Genomic DNA, 18,106 nt, shown 5'->3' with positions numbered 1-18,106 from the left:
GATGGTCCCTTCTCCTAGAACGGGGGAGGAGAGGCCAGGAGGCGCTGACGCATGCGCAGAGAGTGGTGATGCGATTGCCTTTGCCCAGGACGTGGACCTGGTGCTGGTGGCGAGTTCGAGTCCAGCCGGAGGCAGATCGAGCTGCTGCAGCCGCCGGGATGTCGGGGCTACGCGGGCAGAGCCGCGGGATGCGCTCGGTGCTGGGCACCATGGAGTTCGGGCGGAGAGCAGACGCGGCGGCCAGCGGGGCCATGCTGCGCGCGTTCCTGGCCCGCGGGCACTGCGAGGTGGATACCGCGCATATGTACGCGGGGGGCGAGTCGGAGCGGATCCTGGGCGCCTGGCTGGCGGCTGAACCCGTAGCAGCGGCGGCAGGTGGGTCGGGCTGCTCTAGACGTTGTCGAGCCCAGCTGGTCGGCAACGGTTCCTCTGGGCGCATGCAGAGTGCCTCGCACGCATTTACACGTAGTCGCGAACTCTCCCCCGAGCTCAGCGGAGCTTCATCAGGATTCGAACCGAGTTCCGTATTGCAGGCGCGCCCATAGGAGTCCTGGCTGGAAGGGAGGAGTTGAGTGGGAGTCTGGGAGAGGACCTGCCTTGCATGCAGAAGGTCCCCAATTGAATTCCCACGGGCACCTCAGGGTTGGGCTGGGAATGCACCGTGCCTGCAACCCTGGAGAGCTGCTGCCGGTCAGTGTAGGCGTAACTGGGCTGTTTAAGACAACTTCCTATGACACGCTGAGGGGGGGGTGTCTCCTGCCTAGACCAGCCTTCAAAGCAGCAACAACAACAGAGCAACGGTGCATTTGAGCGTGTGACGAGTGCATTTCTGCCTCCCCACCCTTTCCATGCAGTCAAAACTAATCCAACTCCACCCACCCCCATTTTAAACCCATGTGCTACTGTCTTCAGTCTTTGTGTTTATTTTCTAGTTTGGCCTTTCATTTTCTTAATTTTCATCTGTTGTTCCATCAACATCTGGAAGGCCAGAGAAGTCCCCCACTTGAAACATGGATTCCCTATCTCTGGGTGCAGCCTTGCCCACTGAAGCTCAAAAATGGACCAGTTGCTAGCCCGCCCTCCTGATTCTTAATTCGATTCCACCACCAACCAGGCCCATTAGCAACATGATCTCTGCAAAGTTTGGTCTCTCTCTGTTCTTAAATTTATTGCCTCAGAGGGTTGATACCCGGTAATCTGGTTATTCAACAAGTCAAAGGGCTAGAAATCAATCAAAAGGGCTGTCGGCACCTTTAAAACCCTTGCCTTTATTCCAGTGGTCAAAAGTCCCCTGGAAGTTTGCAAAGATCCCTGATTATACTGAAAGCCTTCCCACCTAATCTCGGGTTTCTGGAGGCCAGTTGGAGTTGCTAAGCAGCTTGAGAAGGGAAAGAAAGTTTGAACATAGAATTATAGATTCTGGAAGTGACCCCGAGGGTCATCTAGTCCAACCCCCCTACAATGCAGGTATCTCAACTAAAGCATCCATGGCAGATGGCCATCCAACCTCTTCTTAAAAACCTCCAAGGAAGGAGAGTCCACCACCTTCCAGGGGAGACTGTTCCACTGTCGAACAGCTCTTAACTGTCAGAAAGTTTTTCCTGATGTTTAGTTGGAATCTCCCTACAAGAAAGCCACTGGTTCGAGTCCTACCCTCCAGAGCAGGAGAAAACAAGCACGTTCCCTCTTCCATTTGACAGCCCTTTAGATATTTGAAGATGACTATTGCATCCTGTGTCAGTCTCCTCTTTCCCAGGCTAAACATTCCCAGCTCCCTCAACCTTTCCTCCTAAGGCTTGGTTTCAGATGCTGTTCTCCCAAGTGCACTGTTTATTATTGGGGCCTAGGGGGTGAAAAAGCCTTTAACAACCCAAGGGCCACATTTCCTTCTGTACAGCCTTCTGGGGGCCAGAGGTTGAAGTGGACAAAGCAATGGATGCAAATTTTAGCTTTGTGCACTGGACTAATTTTTTACACACACAATCTCTGTCCTCCATCCAGGCAAGGAAGAGGCATGGTCAGAGTTCAAGGTCATGTTCCATCACCCAAAGGCTGAGAGCAGGTCTATTGGGGGTGTGGCCTGTGGGGGAGGGGGTGCTGACCTAGGGCTTGCTGACCAGAAGGTCGGCGGTTCAAATCCCTGCGACGGGGTGAGCTCCCGTTGCTTGGTCCCAGCTCCTGCCAACCTAGCAGTTCGAAAGCACGTCAAAATGCAAGTAGATAAATAGGAACCGCTACAGCGGGAAGGTAAACGGCGTTTCCATGTGCTGCTCTGGTTCGCCAGAAGTGGCTTTGTCATGCTGGCCACATGACCTGGAAGCTATACGCCGGCTCCCTCGGCCAATAATGCAAGATGAGCGCGCAACCCCAGAGTCGGTCACGACTGGACCTAATGGTCAGGGGTCCCTTTACCCTTTACCTTAACAGAATGCAGCCCAATTTCCTTTCCTTCCCTGGTCATCGTCTTTGGCGACCACTTGTAGCCAAGTAAGATTGTCTTCCATGAACACGGTTTTAAAAGTGAGTCCGTAAGTGACTGTGGAGGCCAATTCTGGATCCATATGTCCTTCCACAGTGGGGACATGGGTTTCCGGCCGGGAGTTGCCAAGCAAGTCTTCCTCTTCGCACATTTCTCCCTTTCGTCCTGAGTTTGAGCGTCTTCCAAGCCCATGGCACCCTTGGTAAAGGCTGTTCTCCAGTTGGAACGGTCTCAGGCCAGTGTTTCCCAGTTGTCAGTGTTTATACTACATTTTTCTAATTTTGCCTTGAGAGGGTCTTTAAACCTCTTTTGTCGACCACCGGCATTACGCTTTCCATTTTTATGTTCGGAATAGAGCAGTTGCTTTGGAAGACGATCATCGGGCATCTGTACAACATGACCAGTCCAACGAAGTTGATGTTGAAGAATCCATTGCTTCGACACTGGTGATCTTTGCTTCTTCCAGTACACTGATATTAGTTTGCCTGTCTTCCCAAGTGAGGTGTAATGGCATTTATAAGCGCTCCATGTTTCACAAGCATACAGTAAGGATGGGTTTGGGGTGGGTTTTTGGAAGATGCCTGTGCACGAATTTGTTTTATGTGTGTAGATCAGTGCACGCTGACCAACGCACAGTCTTCGTGGTAAGGCTCTACTTCCCTGATCTCGTCCTCTCTTCCTCACCAGTCAAGGTAGCCACCAAGGCAAATCCATTGGAGGGCAATACTCTGAAGGCTGATGGCGTTCGCTCCCAGCTGGAGACGTCCCTCCAGAGGCTGCAGGCAAAGAGTGTCGACCTCTTCTACCTCCATATGCCCGACCACAAGACCCCCCTGGAAGAGACGTTGAAAGCCTGCAATGAGCTACACAGAGAGGTGTGGAAAGTGGGGTTTTCTGGGGGGCGGGGGCGGGAAGCTGATTCTCATGCCTGGGCAGCTCATTTGGGCCTCCTGCTCGATACTGTTTGATGTGCTACTTTTCCTTCTAAACGAATCAGGGCGCCTTCCCATCCCCGAGTTAAAATAACACACATGCAAGGCCTGCAATATTCCACACTGGTGTCTGGAATAGAGGGGTGTGTGCGCGCAAAGGTCACGAGTTCCGTTCCAACCGGCGTTCGGCACAATCAGCCGTGCTTCCTTTCTGCGGCAGTTTGCCTTCTGCCAAATAAAAACCTTGTTTGTCTCGGTCTTGTCTGCTATCTGACCTAAAGTTGCATTGCTGTTTAAGTCACTTATGTTTGCTCTGACGTCAAGGAAACACCCAAACCGCAGGGGGCGGGGAACCATTAATTAGATTTTATTAATTTATTTATTTGCGTTTACATTCCACCTTTTTTTCATCCCAAGGAGCTCCAGGTGGCGTACATTACGGCCGCAACTTATGCACATTTAGCTTGTACGCATTGAGTTTTATTCACATGACAATAAATAAATAAAATTAGAAAGGGGCAGAAAGAGGATGGGGTACCAGGAAAAATGAGTTTGTGGTGATCTCGCATGGTATTGAAATTACATGACTTTGACTTTAGGTGCAGTCCCTGGAACATAACCCCCATGTGGGTTGTGGGCCTACTGTACATGGTTCTTACCTGCCCCCCAAATTAATTTAATTTAATCCAATCCAGTCCAATCCAATTTAAGTGAGGCTAAGAGGCAGTGACTGGTCTCCCACAGTCATCCATTCATGGCCGAGAGGGGATTTGACCCTTGGTGTCCCATGTCCCTAGTCCTCATTTAAACACCAGATCCTTTGGTCTGATCCAGCACTCAGCCTCCTCTTCTGGTCCATAGAGCTAAAAATACAGGGGCTTATTTGTTTTTTTCCCTTCCGACAGGGGAAGTTTAAGGAACTGGGTCTCTCCAACTATGCCTCGTGGCAGGTGGCGGAAATCTATGGCATCTGCAAGGCCAACAACTGGGTGTTGCCAACGGTGTACCAGGTGAGAGCTGGGTGGACCAACGGAGGTCTTCTCCCCAGGGTTTTGGGCAGGGCTGGGCAACCTGTGGCCCCTCCAGACATGTCTGGACTCTCACCCTCCATCACTCTTGACCATTGACCAAGCTGGTAATGGTTTAAGTCTGTGTATTAGAATCATAGGATTGTAGCATTGGAAAGTCCTGCCATGAATCTGCAAAGCCCAGCCCTTAAATTCCGGCTCAGTCACTGAGACCACCTGCAGGAGTGCTGCTGTTTTTCTTTTTAATGTTTGATGTGGCATTGTGTTTTTTTTATTCTTTGTTGGGAGCTGCCCAGAGTGGCTGGGAGCAACCCAGTCAGATGGGCAGCATATACATAATAAATAGTTGTTGTTGTTGTTGTTGTGTTTGTAGTTGTTATCTGAGTAGGCGAGGCTCATTTGACAAGAAACCAAGCTTTAATTGGCCCAGTCCTGTGGAATTCTCTGCCAACAGGTGCCTTCTGTGCCACTGTGTGCCAACCTTTAGACACATGCTGAAAATGTATCTGTTCTGCCTGCTTATGCAGGTACAGTGGAACCTCGGTTTACGACTACCTCCATTTACGAAAACCTTCGTTTACGAACGCCGCAGACCCGGAAGTGTTTACATCCGGGTTCCGTGGCGTCAGATGCACAGATGTGATCTGCGCAACTTGCGTATGCGCAGAAGCGCTCTATCGGTGCTTCGCGCATGCACAGAAGTGTGCCTTCGGCGAGCGAACGCCTCGGCGAGCGAACGCCTTCGCAGAACGGATTGCATTCACAAACCGAGGTACCACTGTAGTTCGGAATACATCTTTCCCATAATAGCCGATTACAGATTTTATTTTATTTTTAAATATGATTTTTATTGGGTGGACACCAATTGCTGGAAACTGAAGGAGGGGAGAGGGCTCTTGTGCTTCATTCTTGCTTGCAGGCGTCCCCATTGGGGTAACACTGCTGCCTGTTGATGTTGACAATTTATTAGATTTCTATACTGCCCTTCATCCGAGGCTCACAGGGCAGTTTACAGTTGGTATGAAAGCACAAAAATCCACAACATAATTGGAAACAGAACAGTCTCTCTCTCCCCTCCCTTCTCCCGATACCAATTGGCAGGGAGTTCCAAAGGTGCCATCACAATAAATGGCCAGTTTCTTACAAATGCAGAATTTTTATGAATTCTTTGATTGTTATTTTTTTGTCTTTTTCCTGAAGGGCATGTACAACGCTACAACGCGCCAAGTGGAGACAGAATTGTTGCCATGCCTTAGACATTTTAGGATTCGATTCTACGCATATAATCCGCTGGCTGGTATGGGAATGGCAGGGAATGGGGTGGTTTCAATGGAAGGGCTGCAAAAACTTGAGGCACCTTGAATCCAGAAACTCAAGAAGAGCCTTCACGCTCGCCCGAAGCTTGGCATTGCCCTCGCCAGTGCTGTTAGGCTCCTTCGGAAAGATCCCATACGAGCAGAGACTCTGCTCCTGCCCATTGGGGGAAGTAGGCAGCCCCGAACGTCTGTTTTTTTGATGCCCTCTGTACGATAAGGCACGTAGAGATACCATCGCCCCCATTCTGGAGAGCCTGTCCGACATCCCAGATGAGACCATACTAAATGCCCTACTATTAGGAAAGGAGCAAGAGTTGACTCGGACGGTAGCCAGATTCTGCACGCAGATCCGCAGGACCAGTCTCCCCCCCCCCCCAGAACAAGACAGCCAATGGAGTAGCAAACTTGGTATTGGACTGTGGGAAGTAGTTCCTCCGTTCGGGTACGGAACTGATGACTTAGAGCAGCACCTGGGGAAAGGCCAGCTGGACCCTCCCTCTAGAAACATAGCCCCTTCAAATTCATAGACTCTTATACCCACCTCGAGTGACAAATCCCATAGCTTTGTAAAGCATTTTTAGTTTTAATACCTGGTATAGGTAAAGGGACCCCTGACCATTAGGTCCAGTCGTGACCGACTCTGGGGTTGCGCGCTCATCTCGCATTATTGGCCGAGGGAGCCGGCGTACAGCTTCCAGGTCATGTGGCCAGCATGACCAAGCCGCTTCTGGCGAACCAGAGCAGCACACGGAAACGCCGTTTACCTTCCCGCTGTAGCGGTTCCTATTTATCTACTTGCACTTTGACGTGCTTTCGAACTGCTAGGTTGGCAGGAGCTGGGACCGAGCAACGGGAGCTCACCCCGTCACAGGGATTCGAACCGCTGACCTTCTGATCAGCAAGCCCTAGGCTCAGTGGTTTAACCCACAGCGCCACCTGGGTCCCTTAATAGCTGGTATATAACCGTAATAAAGCTTTGATTTGATTTGAACTTTAGGCACCAGGCGAAAGTGTTTTTCTTCAACCAGGCATCCGGCTGATTAATAATGTTTTTTTAAATGTGTAGGTTTTTTTTTGCTGGTGTTAGTCTTGTTTTTGTTTTGTGTTCTCATTTTGTATTTTTTTCTTTTGTGAACTGCCTTGGGATCTTCCCACAAAATGTGCATTTAATAATTATATTTTATATATCATATTTATTAAATGTGTTGTTGCTGCTGTTGCTGTTTTATGGGCAGAATGACAGACAGAAATTCAAAGAGGTGCTGGAGTTTTAGCTGTGGGGGGAGCGGATTGTCTTAAATGAGGCATCTTCGCTTATAAGGTTCTAGTCCCTAACGTTTGGGTGTTAACTTTCACCTCTTGCAGGAGGGCTCCTGACTGGGAGGTACAAGTACGAAGATAAAGACTCGAACCAGCAGCCAGCTAGCAGGTTTTTTGGCAATGACTGGGCCAAACTCTACAGGGAGAGGTGGGTCTAAAGATGGCAAAAGGGGCTTGCATCTTGAAGGCAGGGGACTAGTCGGTTGTGTTGATGTAGGAAGAGGCTAGCTTCTTGAACACGGGGGCAACAAATTAAACTGCTAATGTTGGGAAGCAGTTCTTGTTTTTTTGGAGGAAAGAGGTCAGAGCAATAAATGTGGGGTTAGGGGAGTGATTTTGTTAGCCACGGCACTAAATGGAACCTCTAGGTGTAGAGGCAGTCTACCTTTGAACAGCATGTGCTGCCTCCACATTCTGCATGTGGACCAGATGGCCTGATACAATTTTAACTGCAGTCTATTACTGCCATTTTGCTTTCTTTATTACGTAAGATTCATTCAGATAAATAGATATACATATAGAATCGTAGAGTTGGAAGAGACCACAAGGGCCATCCAGTCCAACCCCCTGCCAAGCATGAAACACCATCAAAGCATTCTTGACATATGGCTGTCAAGCCTCTGCTTAAAGACCTCCAAAGAAGGAGACTCCACCACACTCCTTGATAGCAAATTCCACTGCCGAACAGCTCTTATTGTCAGGAAGTTCTTCCTAATGTTGAGGTGGAATCTTCTTTCTTGTAGTTTGAATCCATTGCTCCGTGTCCGCTTCTCTGGAGCATCAGAAAACAACCTTTCTCCCTCCTCTATATGACATCCTTTTATATATTTGAACATGGCTATCATATCACCCCTTAACCTTCTCTTCTCCAGGCTAAACATACCCAACAGAATGTAAATGACCTTTATTTTATTTTAAAAAAACCTCTGCAGGTATTGGAAGAAGCATCATTTCCAGGGGGTGGACTTGGTCAAGAAAGCCCTCCACGAGGCGTATGGCTCAGACACGCCCAGCTTGACTTCAGCCGCCCTGCGCTGGATATACCATCACTCAAAGCTGCAGGTGATGGTGAACTTTGCTGTCAGCTTTGCCCTTCCTCGTAAGCCGAGTCTTCCAATGTTCACCTTTCCCTCGCTCTTTTCCCTAGGCTGACCTTGGAGATGCTGTGATCATTGGGATGTCCACCATGGAACAGCTACAGGAGAATCTCAAGTGCAGCGAGGAGGGTCCCCTCCTGCCCGGGGTGGTCGAGGCCTTTGAGAGAGCTTGGCACCTCACCGCCCACGACTGCCCCAACTACTTCCGCTGAAGGCTTTTGCAGCCTCGAGGAGAAATGAGAGCACCCGTCGGAGACCCCCAACCCTCTGGACTCTCGTTTTGCCACAGACACCCTCTTTTGCTTCAGAAGTTCCTCCCTTTCTCACGAGCGGAATAAATCCGACACCTCCGTGGCCTTAGATCAAGAGAGCACTTTTCCCTGGCAAGATTTCTGCAACGTTTTCTGGGTCCCTGAAAGTGGCTTTCATCCTTCAAAATAAAAATCTTGGTTGCACCTTTTAACTCTCTTCTCTGCTCCCCCCCCCCAAAAAAACCCCCAGAAGTTATGCATGTCAAGTAGATGCTTCTAATACTTTGGAACTCCCTGCCTGTTGATATCAGGCAGGCATCTTCTCTATAACTTTTGGTGCCTGCTAAAACCATTTTTGCTTAGACAAGGCTACCCAGATGCTCTGAGCCTTAGTCTGTGTTTGGTCTATTATTTTAACTTTTTGGAAGTCTTTATTAGATTTTCTTTGGGTTTTGTTTTAACAATCCGGTAATATATATAAATTTTATGAAATCAATAAAATAAATGCTCTACCCCTGAGCTGAGACCCTGGTTGCTTTCGTCCATAATCATTCTGTCAGAATGATTACCGTATGTTTGATTTGGTGGGCTGCATAGCATTCCCTACAGTAGGCCAAGCTCCTCCCACCAGTGCTTTACCTGATCCTTCAGCCAAATCTATATAACAATGCCAAGGTGAGGTAGTAGCTGCTCTCTCTACCATTTGAAGTTCTGAGCCTGAGCAGAGACAGTTATCTTGGAACACATGGAACTACTGTACGTGGGGAAGGGGGAGAGCAGTGGAGGTTGGAGAAAGATGTAGGGTTTTTTAAGTGCGACTCATCCTGGCAAAGCTTCCGATCTCATTTTAGGATTGCCTGCACTCCCTTGCAGCGGGTCTAGGAGAGGGTGATGCTGTGGTCTAAACCACTGGGCTTCTTGGGCTTGCTGATCAGGTCGGTGGTTCAAATCCCTGTGACAGTGTGAACTCCCGTTGCTCTGTCCCAGCTCCTGCCAACCTAGCAGTTCGAAAGCACACCAGTGCAAGTAGATAAACAGGTACAGCTGCGGCGGGAAGGTAAAAGGCGTTTCCGTGCGCTCTGGCTTCCATCACGGTGTTCTGTTGCGCCAGAAGCAGTTTAGTCTTGCTGGCCACATGACCTGGAAACACCAGCTCCCTTGGTCTGAAGCGAATGAGCGCTGCAACGCCATAGTTGCCTTTGACTGGACTTAACTGTCTAGGGGTCCTTTACTGTTCCCTTTGCAGTGGGTCTCCAGAGTTTTAGGCAGGAGACATTTCTAACCCTGGAATCAGCAGAGATTAAGCCCCAGAATCTTCAGCGTGTAAAAGCAGGTATTCTACCATGAAGCTGCAGTCCTTCCCCTCCCAAGTAAAAGCATGAGTCTAGTCCTCATGGATGTGAATAAGCTTCTGCGTGTTATGTAAAAAGCTGCCATGTATCAACTCAAGACCATTGAGTCCATCTAGCTCAGTACGGTTGGCACTGAGTAGCAGCAACAGCAGCAGCTCTCAAAGATTTCTGGCAGGGAGTCTTTTCCCAGCCCTACCTGGCGATGCCTTCAGGGACTGAACACCTGGGCCTTCTGCATGCCAAGCAGCTGCTCTGCTACTAAGCTATGGGGGAACAGCTTGGATTTATCCAAATTGGGTTTTTTTAAATGGTGTGTAAAGGAAACAGACCCAAACTTTAAAAGCTCTTCATACAGGTTTATATCTACATATAAAAATACGATAAATAAAGTCCTTAGATGAGCAGTTTAGTCCTATAGGAACAGTCCTGCTCCTGCCTAGTTGTCCTCATCACAGTTATCCTTTTCTCATCCTCCTCCATCCCTTCCGTGCCGTCTCTGCCTCTTCGGCAGCTGCTCAAAGTCTCCGCTCTCGGCGTGCCACACGCTCCTGATCATCACCTTGAACTCTGCCATTGTGGTACCCAAAGAGTATTCTGAAACAAAAGAGAAAAATGATCGCCATGCCCAATGTCCTCGGCCACAGCTGCTTATGTCAAGAAACAAACACACAAGCTCTTTGTACCTAAATCTGTATCTTATTCGCCTAGCACAAGAGCTACATTTCTGTAGCTGAGGGGTGGAGTGGGCCTCTTCTCTGGGCAGTTTCCCAGGTGTCCGCCTCTGGAATCTACCCAAACAATGAGGTCTAGCAACTTGAAACAAGTATGATGTGGTTCTGAAGTGAGCCAGTCTTCCTTTCCATAAAGGGGAGGAGGAAGTGGGGGGAGACTAGACAGCAGAAGAGGTAGCAGTATTTATTATATTTACAGCCCAACTTTTCTCCAAGGGGCATACATGTTCTCCCTCTGCCCTCATGTAATCTCCACAACAACCCTGTGAGGTAGGGTTAGGGCTGAGGGAAGACGGTGATTGGCCCAAGGTCACCTCTTATGCTTCATGGCCAAGTGGGGATTCGAACCCTGGTCTCCCAGTTCCTAGTCCAACGCTCTAACCCAGTGTTTCTTAAACCTGGGTCCCCGGCTGTTGTTAGACTACAACTCCCATCATCCCCAACTAGCAAGACCAGTGGTCAGGGATGATGGGGAATTGTAGCCCAACTGCAGACGTTTGAGGAAACACTGCTCAAACCACTACACCGCGCTGTCTCTCGCAGTAAAGCACAAAGTCCACAGGGATGAGATTCATGACTCCAAGCTTCGACACGTCGACCTGTAAGGAAGACGCCTTGCACAGCAGCAATCAAAGACTCCACCCCACCCCCCCAGGCCTCAGAGATCCCTCGGTTGAGGGACCCACTTTACCAGTTGCTCACCAGGATACGTGCTTGTTCAGGGGTCAGGATGCTCCCCTCTTTGCAGACCTCGTAATCCGAGATTAAGGTCACCACTCCTGCAAACAGAGAGGAAGATTAGGAGGGAAGTGGCCAGAGTGAATTGGCTTATAGAAGTCATGCTGGCTGGAGCTCAGGAAGCACTGCTGGTACCCAATCAGGGTTCCAGAAATGGGTGGAAGGCTGGCAGAGGATGTGGGGGAAAGGATGTGTTTTGCTTCCTTACAGAGAAGGGGTTCAGAGCTGGAGACCCCCCCACACACACCCCAGGACTTTCGGTTGGATCTATGGTGAACCAATATATCGTCTGCTAGCAGGGATAACTATGTGGTGAAGAGAGGAAGTTAGAAGATAAATCTGATTACCTAACTCCCTTGTGGAATAGCTGCCAAGTCTCCCGTATTCCCCGGGAAACCCCCGTTTTTCCAGCCGTTTCCTGCTGGCAGCCCGGATTTAAAAAAAAAACCCGGATTCTTACTGGCCCGGGGAGGCTCCTTCTGCGCATGTCTGGAGTCTCTGGATATGCGCAGAAGCGATTTCTGGCGCTGCGGCCATTTTGGAAATGGGCAGAGCATGCGTAGAAGCGACTTCCGGTGCTGCTCTGCCCAGTTCCAAAATGGCCGCAGTGCGACTTCCAGTGCCAACCCCAGATTTTTCAATCTGGGAGTTGGCACCTATGCCTTGTGGGCTAAAGGGGGTGTGTGTCGAAGGGCACAGCCTCAGATGTCCTGAAGACATTCATCACTGTACCTGGGGAAAGACATATCTTTGGGGAGGTGATAAGCTTCTAGAGCAGGGTTTCCCAAACTTGGGTCTCCAACTGTTATTGGACTACAATTCCCACCATCCCTACCTAATTCAGGACCAGTGGTCAGGGATGATGGGAATTGTAGCCCCAAAACAGCTGGAGACCCAAGTTTCAAAAACCTTGGTCTAGAGCAGGCATGTCAAACATGCGGCCCTCCAGATGTTTTGGCGTACAACTCCCATGATCCCTAGCTAGCAGGACCAGTGGTTGGGGAAGATGGGAATTGTAGTCCAAAACATCTGGAGGGCCGCAGGTTTGACATGCCTGGTCTAGAGCAAGGGAATATTATCAGGTCGAGCACTGAATAACTGCTCTTAAAATAGATTTTAAAGTTTGCACCTTTCTTCTCTTAATTATTATTAGGACTGGAAAGGAAGAAATAAATTGGATTCTCTATTTGTTAATGAAACAACACAGAAGGAAAAGGCTGTGGACAGTTAAAAGCAGTAACAGGTAACAGGCCAAAGCCTTTTTAAAGAAGCTTCAATTTATTGCCTAGAACAGGCATACCCAGATGTTTCGGCCTACAACTCCCATGATCCCTAGCTACAGGACCAGTGGTCAGGGGTGATGGGAATTGTAGTCCAAAACATCTGGAGGGCCGAAGTTTGGGGATGAGATTAAAAATAAAAAAATAAACAGAGTGGAGCTCGGAATTGCTTATAATTTACTTTTACGTTTTTACTTTCTTACGTTTCCGTGCTGAGTTGATGAAAAACGAAAGTGGGAATTTTTCACTCTGTCACATGATGCAGGGAAGTGCAGGCAACCAAATAAATCATGCTAACATGAAAGGAGACACACACACAGTTTTTTCTCTTGAGAGTTGGGTCCATGTTAAAGCACGGCTAAGCTATTTCCAATAACATGCACATAAGAATGTAAAAAAGAGCCTGCTGGATCAGAGTAGCGCCCCATCCAGTCTAGCATCTGATTCTCACAGTGGCCAACCAGATGCCCATTAGGGGAAACCAGCAAGCAGGATTCGAACACAAGTGCACCCTCTGTTCCTCCACGAATACGTCTAATCCTCTTTTAAAGCCATCCAACTTGGTGGCCATCACTGCCTCCTGTGGAAAGGAGTTCCACAGGTTAACACATTGCCCACCTTTTTTCAGTGCCGTCGGGAGCCCCAGCTGCCGCAGCTGCGGCTCCATGGAGTGGGGAAACTGTTCTAAGGGCCCCATATCCAGGTTGACGGTGAAGGTTGCTTTGTTCCCAGCTCGGGCAAAGTCGTTCTCTTTAAATTGAGAGAACCACCTGGGGGAGGGAAGGAAGCGACAAATCTATTAAACTTAGCTGTTTGCAAAACCTTGGAATCTGGATTTAATAGTTATATCCCGCTTTTCTAAGGAAATTAACACTCAAAGTGGCTTACAATACAAAAAAGAACAACAGGCAAACAAAACGGAAAACATAAGAATTGCATATTCCACATTACAGCATCAAGAATTATGACATATTTCAGCTTCCTGTTCCTAGCTGTTTATAGAACATAAGAAGGACCTTGTTGCTGGATCAGGCCAACAGACATCTAGTCCAGCATTCTGTTCTCACGGTGGCTGAACAGTTGCCTGTGGGAAGCCAGCAAGCAAGACCTGAGCACCAGAGCCCTCTCCCCTCCTGCGGTTTCCAGCAACTGGTATTCAGAAGCATTGCTGCGTCCGACTTGTGGAGGCAGAGCCAAGCCATCATGGCTAGTAGCCATTGATAGCCATCTCCTTCTCCTCCATGAATTAGTGTCCAATCCTCTCTTAAAACCATATTAAAGTTGGTGGGCAACACTGCCCACTGTGGGAGCGAGCGAGCGCCACAGTAATGCTGTGTGAACTATTTTCTTTTTATCTGTCCTGAGTCTTCCAATGTTCACAAGCAAAATGGGTTACCCCTTAACGTTACAGCGACAAGAGATGACTCGGAAAGGCTTACTCTGCAACTTCCTCTTTGGTGCGATTGGTGAAGAGAAGTCCAACCTCTCCCCGCAGATGCTTACTGACCTGAAAAAACAAAAGGAGAATGGAGATCATAGGGAAATATTCACTGCGTGTCCCTAATTCGTCACATGCAGAATCTAAGTTGCAGGAGTCAATGGTGAAACTGTTTACACGCCAGACACCCCACCTGGTGTAAATTATCTTTGTATTCGTCAGCTGGGCTCCGTCCTAAGGCCACCATCATCACTTTGTTTTTCCCAAAGAATATCCTGCAAACAGGAAATCAATCGATCAAATCCACTGTAGGAGGAGACCCCAATATCAAGCATTTCAAACCAACATGCTCTTACTCAACAGACACCTAGCCAACTCATTTTGGGAGTATATTTAAGTCGGTAATGCAGACAATAATCCACGGATTAAGCAGATTTAAGGAGCAGATCACTGTGGGATGTGGGAGTCTCTCTTGCAAGTGCCAATGATCTCAAAAGCCTGCTCTGAGTAACTCAGGGCCTTTACTGTGGCTGCCCTTGCTCTGCAAAACAGCATCCTGGTCAAGATATGGTTGGCACCCTCTAGCACAGGCATGTCAAACCTGCGGCCCTCCAGATGTTTTGGCCTACAACTCCCATGATCCCTAGCTAGCAGGACCAGTGGTTGGGGAAGATGGGAATTGTAGTCCAAAACATCTGGAGGGCCGCAGGTTTGACATGCCTGCTCTAGCAGGAATTTCCAGAAATGATTGAATGCATATTTGTTCTGACAAGCTTTCCAAGCTGGATGACAGTATCTCTCTACCATGGGTGACTATTCTGTATTGTATTACTTTTGCTTTAAATGTCTCATCAGTGTTGTGGTTAAGCTGCTTTTACTCTACATTGTTGACAGTTGTGTAGAAAGTGACTAAGAAATGGATGATGGTAATAATAATAATAATAATAATAATAATAATAACAACAACAACAGCAACAACAACAACAACAATCCCCGCCACTTCAGAGTAATGTCCTTTCCAGGAAACTCCATTCCTCCAGTACGACAGTTCCTCCACTCTTTTCAACAATTATTTTATGGCTGCTGAGCATGCACATCCCTCCATTGTTCAGGGGGAGGTTCTCCCTGAAAGGTGTTTTTTCTTTCTTTCTAAGTCAATCCAAACAGTTTTGCAAGCAGGTCAGAGAAAGAGTCACAGGTGACCCAACTTCTTCTTTTTACCTGCTGTGTTTCCAGGCATTCCGAATATCCTTCAGTTTGTTGTTTCTCATGTTGGCGATGGAAAAAATAAAGAGATACTTGTAGGTATCCACACATTTCCGCAGCTGGAGGTGAAGAAGTTTAGAAGTCAGAATGTAAGAAGAATATATTCTCCAAATAGAAACAGCCTTCAGGATTCAGAATGAAGGAAGTGACCTTTAACGTTTCTGTTTTTGGGTTAAGGTGGTTATGTTATCGTTATATTGCTTCTGCCATTTTATATTATGGTCTCATTTTACTTTCTGTGGTTTCTGTTCTACGACAGGGAGAAAAATAAAAAATTCCTTCAAGACTATGCATTTATGTGACTCTAAACATAATCCCAAGCCCTTCCTCCAAAGCAATTTTTCACACAGGATCAGAGTCATAGTTTGCAATGTTGCTTACCTCTTCTATTAAGCTCTGTTTAACTTCTAATCCTTTTTTGGCAGTTTTTGTCAAGGAGACTGGAAGGAAGAAGAAAGAGATTCAGTTTCACATGGGACACTCCAGCTGGGCAGCCACAGGGAGAGCCTAGTTAAGGCAGTTTCCGGGGCAAAGTCATAAGAGTTTTGCAAACCTGATGTTTTGCTCAGTGTTATATTTGGCTTACTGCTTTATCCTGCAGCAATAGTTATGATAAGTCAGGCTATTATTATTATATATTTATTTTTACACTGCGTTCTTCCCTGACAGGGACTTAAGGCGGATTGCAGATAGAAATAAGAACAGCTACAAACATAGGGGGTGGGAAACAATAACTAAAGAACAATTAAGCATAAATAGAATTAAAACTATATATAATACGAAACACACACATTTGGGGTATCAAATAGGACAGAATTTCAAACAAAGATGTGCTCTCCCAAACCCCCACCCCAAGCATGTTCGCATTCCTGTCTCAGCAACATCCATGCTTGCTTGGTCATGTCCAGATGGAAGATGGCACCCAAAGAAGTGCTCTATGTGGAGACAGCTTTAGGCACCCGACCCACTGGCAGACCAACTCTGCATTACAAAGATGTCTGCAAACATGACACAAGGCTGGCAACATCAAGTCGTGTGGGAATCCTTTGCAAAGGACCCGCAGTGCCTGAAGACAGGCAGGCAGGCCTTGCATCCATAGCAGTGACCACGGGAGGAATGACTGCTCGGAAGAGCGCAGAGAGAAGAGATGCCTGGTGCATCTGCAGCAGCACAAGCAGACGCCTTCATCTGCCCCACCTGAAACAAAACACGTCTCCCCATATCAATCTCTACAGCCACAGCAGGCGCTGTAACTCTCCAGTAGCTTCACCCCCAAAAGCACATTCCTCCACTGTCTCCTGAGACTGATGGATCCAAACAACAACACTACAGATCTGTGGTTCCCAATGTGGGGCACATGCCCCACAGGGGAGCAATTTGATTTTTAAGGGGGGCAATTCAAGAATGAGTTACTAACAGTTAATGGCCTTTTAGGCTTCCTCCACGTGAATAGGAGCTCACTTTTTGAAGAATAGGAATTATGTCACGGGGTGGGGGGTGGGGACCAGGATTTTAGAGATGCTTAGGTGGGGCATGGCCAAAAAAGGTTTGGAACCACTGCTATAGATAGAAGTGTAGAGTTGGAAGGGACCACGGCGGTCATCTAGTCCAACCCCTTGCAACGCAGGAATCTTTTGCCCAACATGGGACTCGAGACTATGTTGTCTCACGCGCTACCGATTGTGCTATTCCCTCAGTCTAATCCTAGTCTATAAAAGCCATAAAGTCACAACAAAAGCAACACGACACCAGCCCCCTCATTAAAACAATAATAATGGACAATATCACGGCGATACAGTATAGGTGTAGCTTCCTACGTTTTAATTATCACTCTTGGGCTACATAAAGCTCTGAACACTAAGCATACATAGGTGTGTATGGAGGGAAATACATAGGTGTGTATGGAGGGAAATACATAGGTGTGTAGGAAAATGCTACTTGAGAACCTGCGGCATCACTCACCCTTCTTGTCCCGCTTGGACTTGGGCATCTTGTCCAACACGTGGGTTCTGCGCCTTCTTTCCGCAGCTGCGCCCGCGGGGGCTGATGGGAAGGACGCAGGCGACCTAAAACACGCCCGACTCGCCAATAGGAACCCTTCCCTCTCACCTCTCCGCAATCGCCGTCAAAGCAACGGAGACGCCCCGCGACCTTCTCGGCTAATTAAACTACGCTATAAGACGGGCTGAACGAGGCTCACCAGTTCTTTGTTTATAATCAGGCGACTTGATTAGACAGCCCCAAAAGGGGTCCTCGCGCTGTCCCGGGTGGCTCCTCGTAATAGGTTTCCGCTCAGGGCCTGACGGTCTCTGTCACGTAGAGTTTGAAATGAAGATGCGCCCTGGAGGTTTAACTTCTGGGTTGACTTTGGACACCATCTCCACCTGCTTTCCACGCAGAAAGTTCCAGGTTAAATCCTCAGCTGCTCCTTCGGGTAGCGCTGTAGTCCATGTTGCTGCTAATTAATAAAGTTTTAAAACATTTCTACCCAACATCGGACCTAAATTAGCAGGAACTATTTTTTCTCCATTTATACTTTTCCAGTTCATACATTTCACTTATTGTATACATTTAACTAATTTTACAATCATTTTGACATTTCAAAACTGCAGGTTATTTCAGTAATCCTGCCAATGTTTTTATCTGTTTATAATTTATCTGTAAATATTCAATAAACCATTTACATTCTTTTGTAAAACTTTTTTTGTTATCTTGATGTCTTATTGAGCAGAAACTATTCCGACATCCTTTGTTGTTCCCTTATGCTTCTGGGTAGCAGATACAGGTGTGGTTAAAATAATAAGAATTACAATGTTTATATATTTATCACATTCTCCGCCCTCCGAGTATGAAGGGATGGGGGGAAATTATCAAGGGG

General features: G+C 47.7%; 2 protein-coding genes across 2 annotated transcripts; one reads left to right on the top strand and one right to left on the bottom strand.

Annotated features, from left to right (window-relative positions):
- Window positions 1-36: 36 nt before the first annotated feature.
- On the top strand, window positions 37-8,940 carry LOC118087374 (aflatoxin B1 aldehyde reductase member 4). Its single transcript, XM_035119958.2, has 7 exons — window positions 37-375; window positions 3,167-3,354; window positions 4,317-4,421; window positions 5,640-5,736; window positions 7,121-7,223; window positions 8,008-8,137; window positions 8,223-8,940. The coding sequence occupies exons 1-7, from the start codon at window positions 69-71 to the stop codon at window positions 8,382-8,384; spliced, it is 1,092 nt and encodes a 363-aa protein (XP_034975849.1). The 5' UTR covers window positions 37-68; the 3' UTR covers window positions 8,385-8,940.
- Window positions 8,941-10,742: 1,802 nt separating this feature from the next.
- MRTO4 (MRT4 homolog, ribosome maturation factor) lies at window positions 10,743-17,340 on the bottom strand. The gene is made up of 7 exons (XM_060276259.1): window positions 17,191-17,340; window positions 15,610-15,668; window positions 15,184-15,287; window positions 14,156-14,237; window positions 13,964-14,031; window positions 13,143-13,294; window positions 10,743-11,285 (listed from the first exon to the last, which is right to left on the bottom strand). Exons 1-7 carry the CDS (start codon window positions 17,216-17,218, stop codon window positions 11,194-11,196), a joined length of 585 nt encoding a protein of 194 aa, XP_060132242.1. The 5' UTR covers window positions 17,219-17,340; the 3' UTR covers window positions 10,743-11,193.
- Between the last annotated feature and the right edge of the window lie 766 nt (window positions 17,341-18,106).

The sequence above is a fragment of the Zootoca vivipara genome, chromosome 6, assembly GCF_963506605.1.
Source record: "Zootoca vivipara chromosome 6, rZooViv1.1, whole genome shotgun sequence".
Lineage (NCBI taxonomy): Eukaryota > Metazoa > Chordata > Lepidosauria > Squamata > Lacertidae > Zootoca > Zootoca vivipara.
This window is presented reverse-complemented; position numbering and strand designations above follow the sequence as displayed.

Coding starts and splice junctions, on each gene's coding strand:
- LOC118087374 (XM_035119958.2), top strand. CDS start 69: ATGCGATTGCCTTTGCCCAGGACGTGGACCTGGTGCTGGTGGCGAGTT. Junction 5,737..7,120: donor CGCATATAATCCGCTGGCTG/GTATGGGAATGG, acceptor CACCTCTTGCAG/GAGGGCTCCTGACTGGGAGG. Junction 7,224..8,007: donor GCCAAACTCTACAGGGAGAG/GTGGGTCTAAAG, acceptor AAACCTCTGCAG/GTATTGGAAGAAGCATCATT.
- MRTO4 (XM_060276259.1), bottom strand. CDS start 17,218: ATGCCCAAGTCCAAGCGGGACAAGAAGG. Junction 14,238..15,183: donor AATGCCTGGAAACACAGCAG/GTAAAAAGAAGA, acceptor TCCTGTTTGCAG/GATATTCTTTGGGAAAAACA. Junction 13,295..13,963: donor ACCAAAGAGGAAGTTGCAGA/GTAAGCCTTTCC, acceptor TCCCTCCCCCAG/GTGGTTCTCTCAATTTAAAG.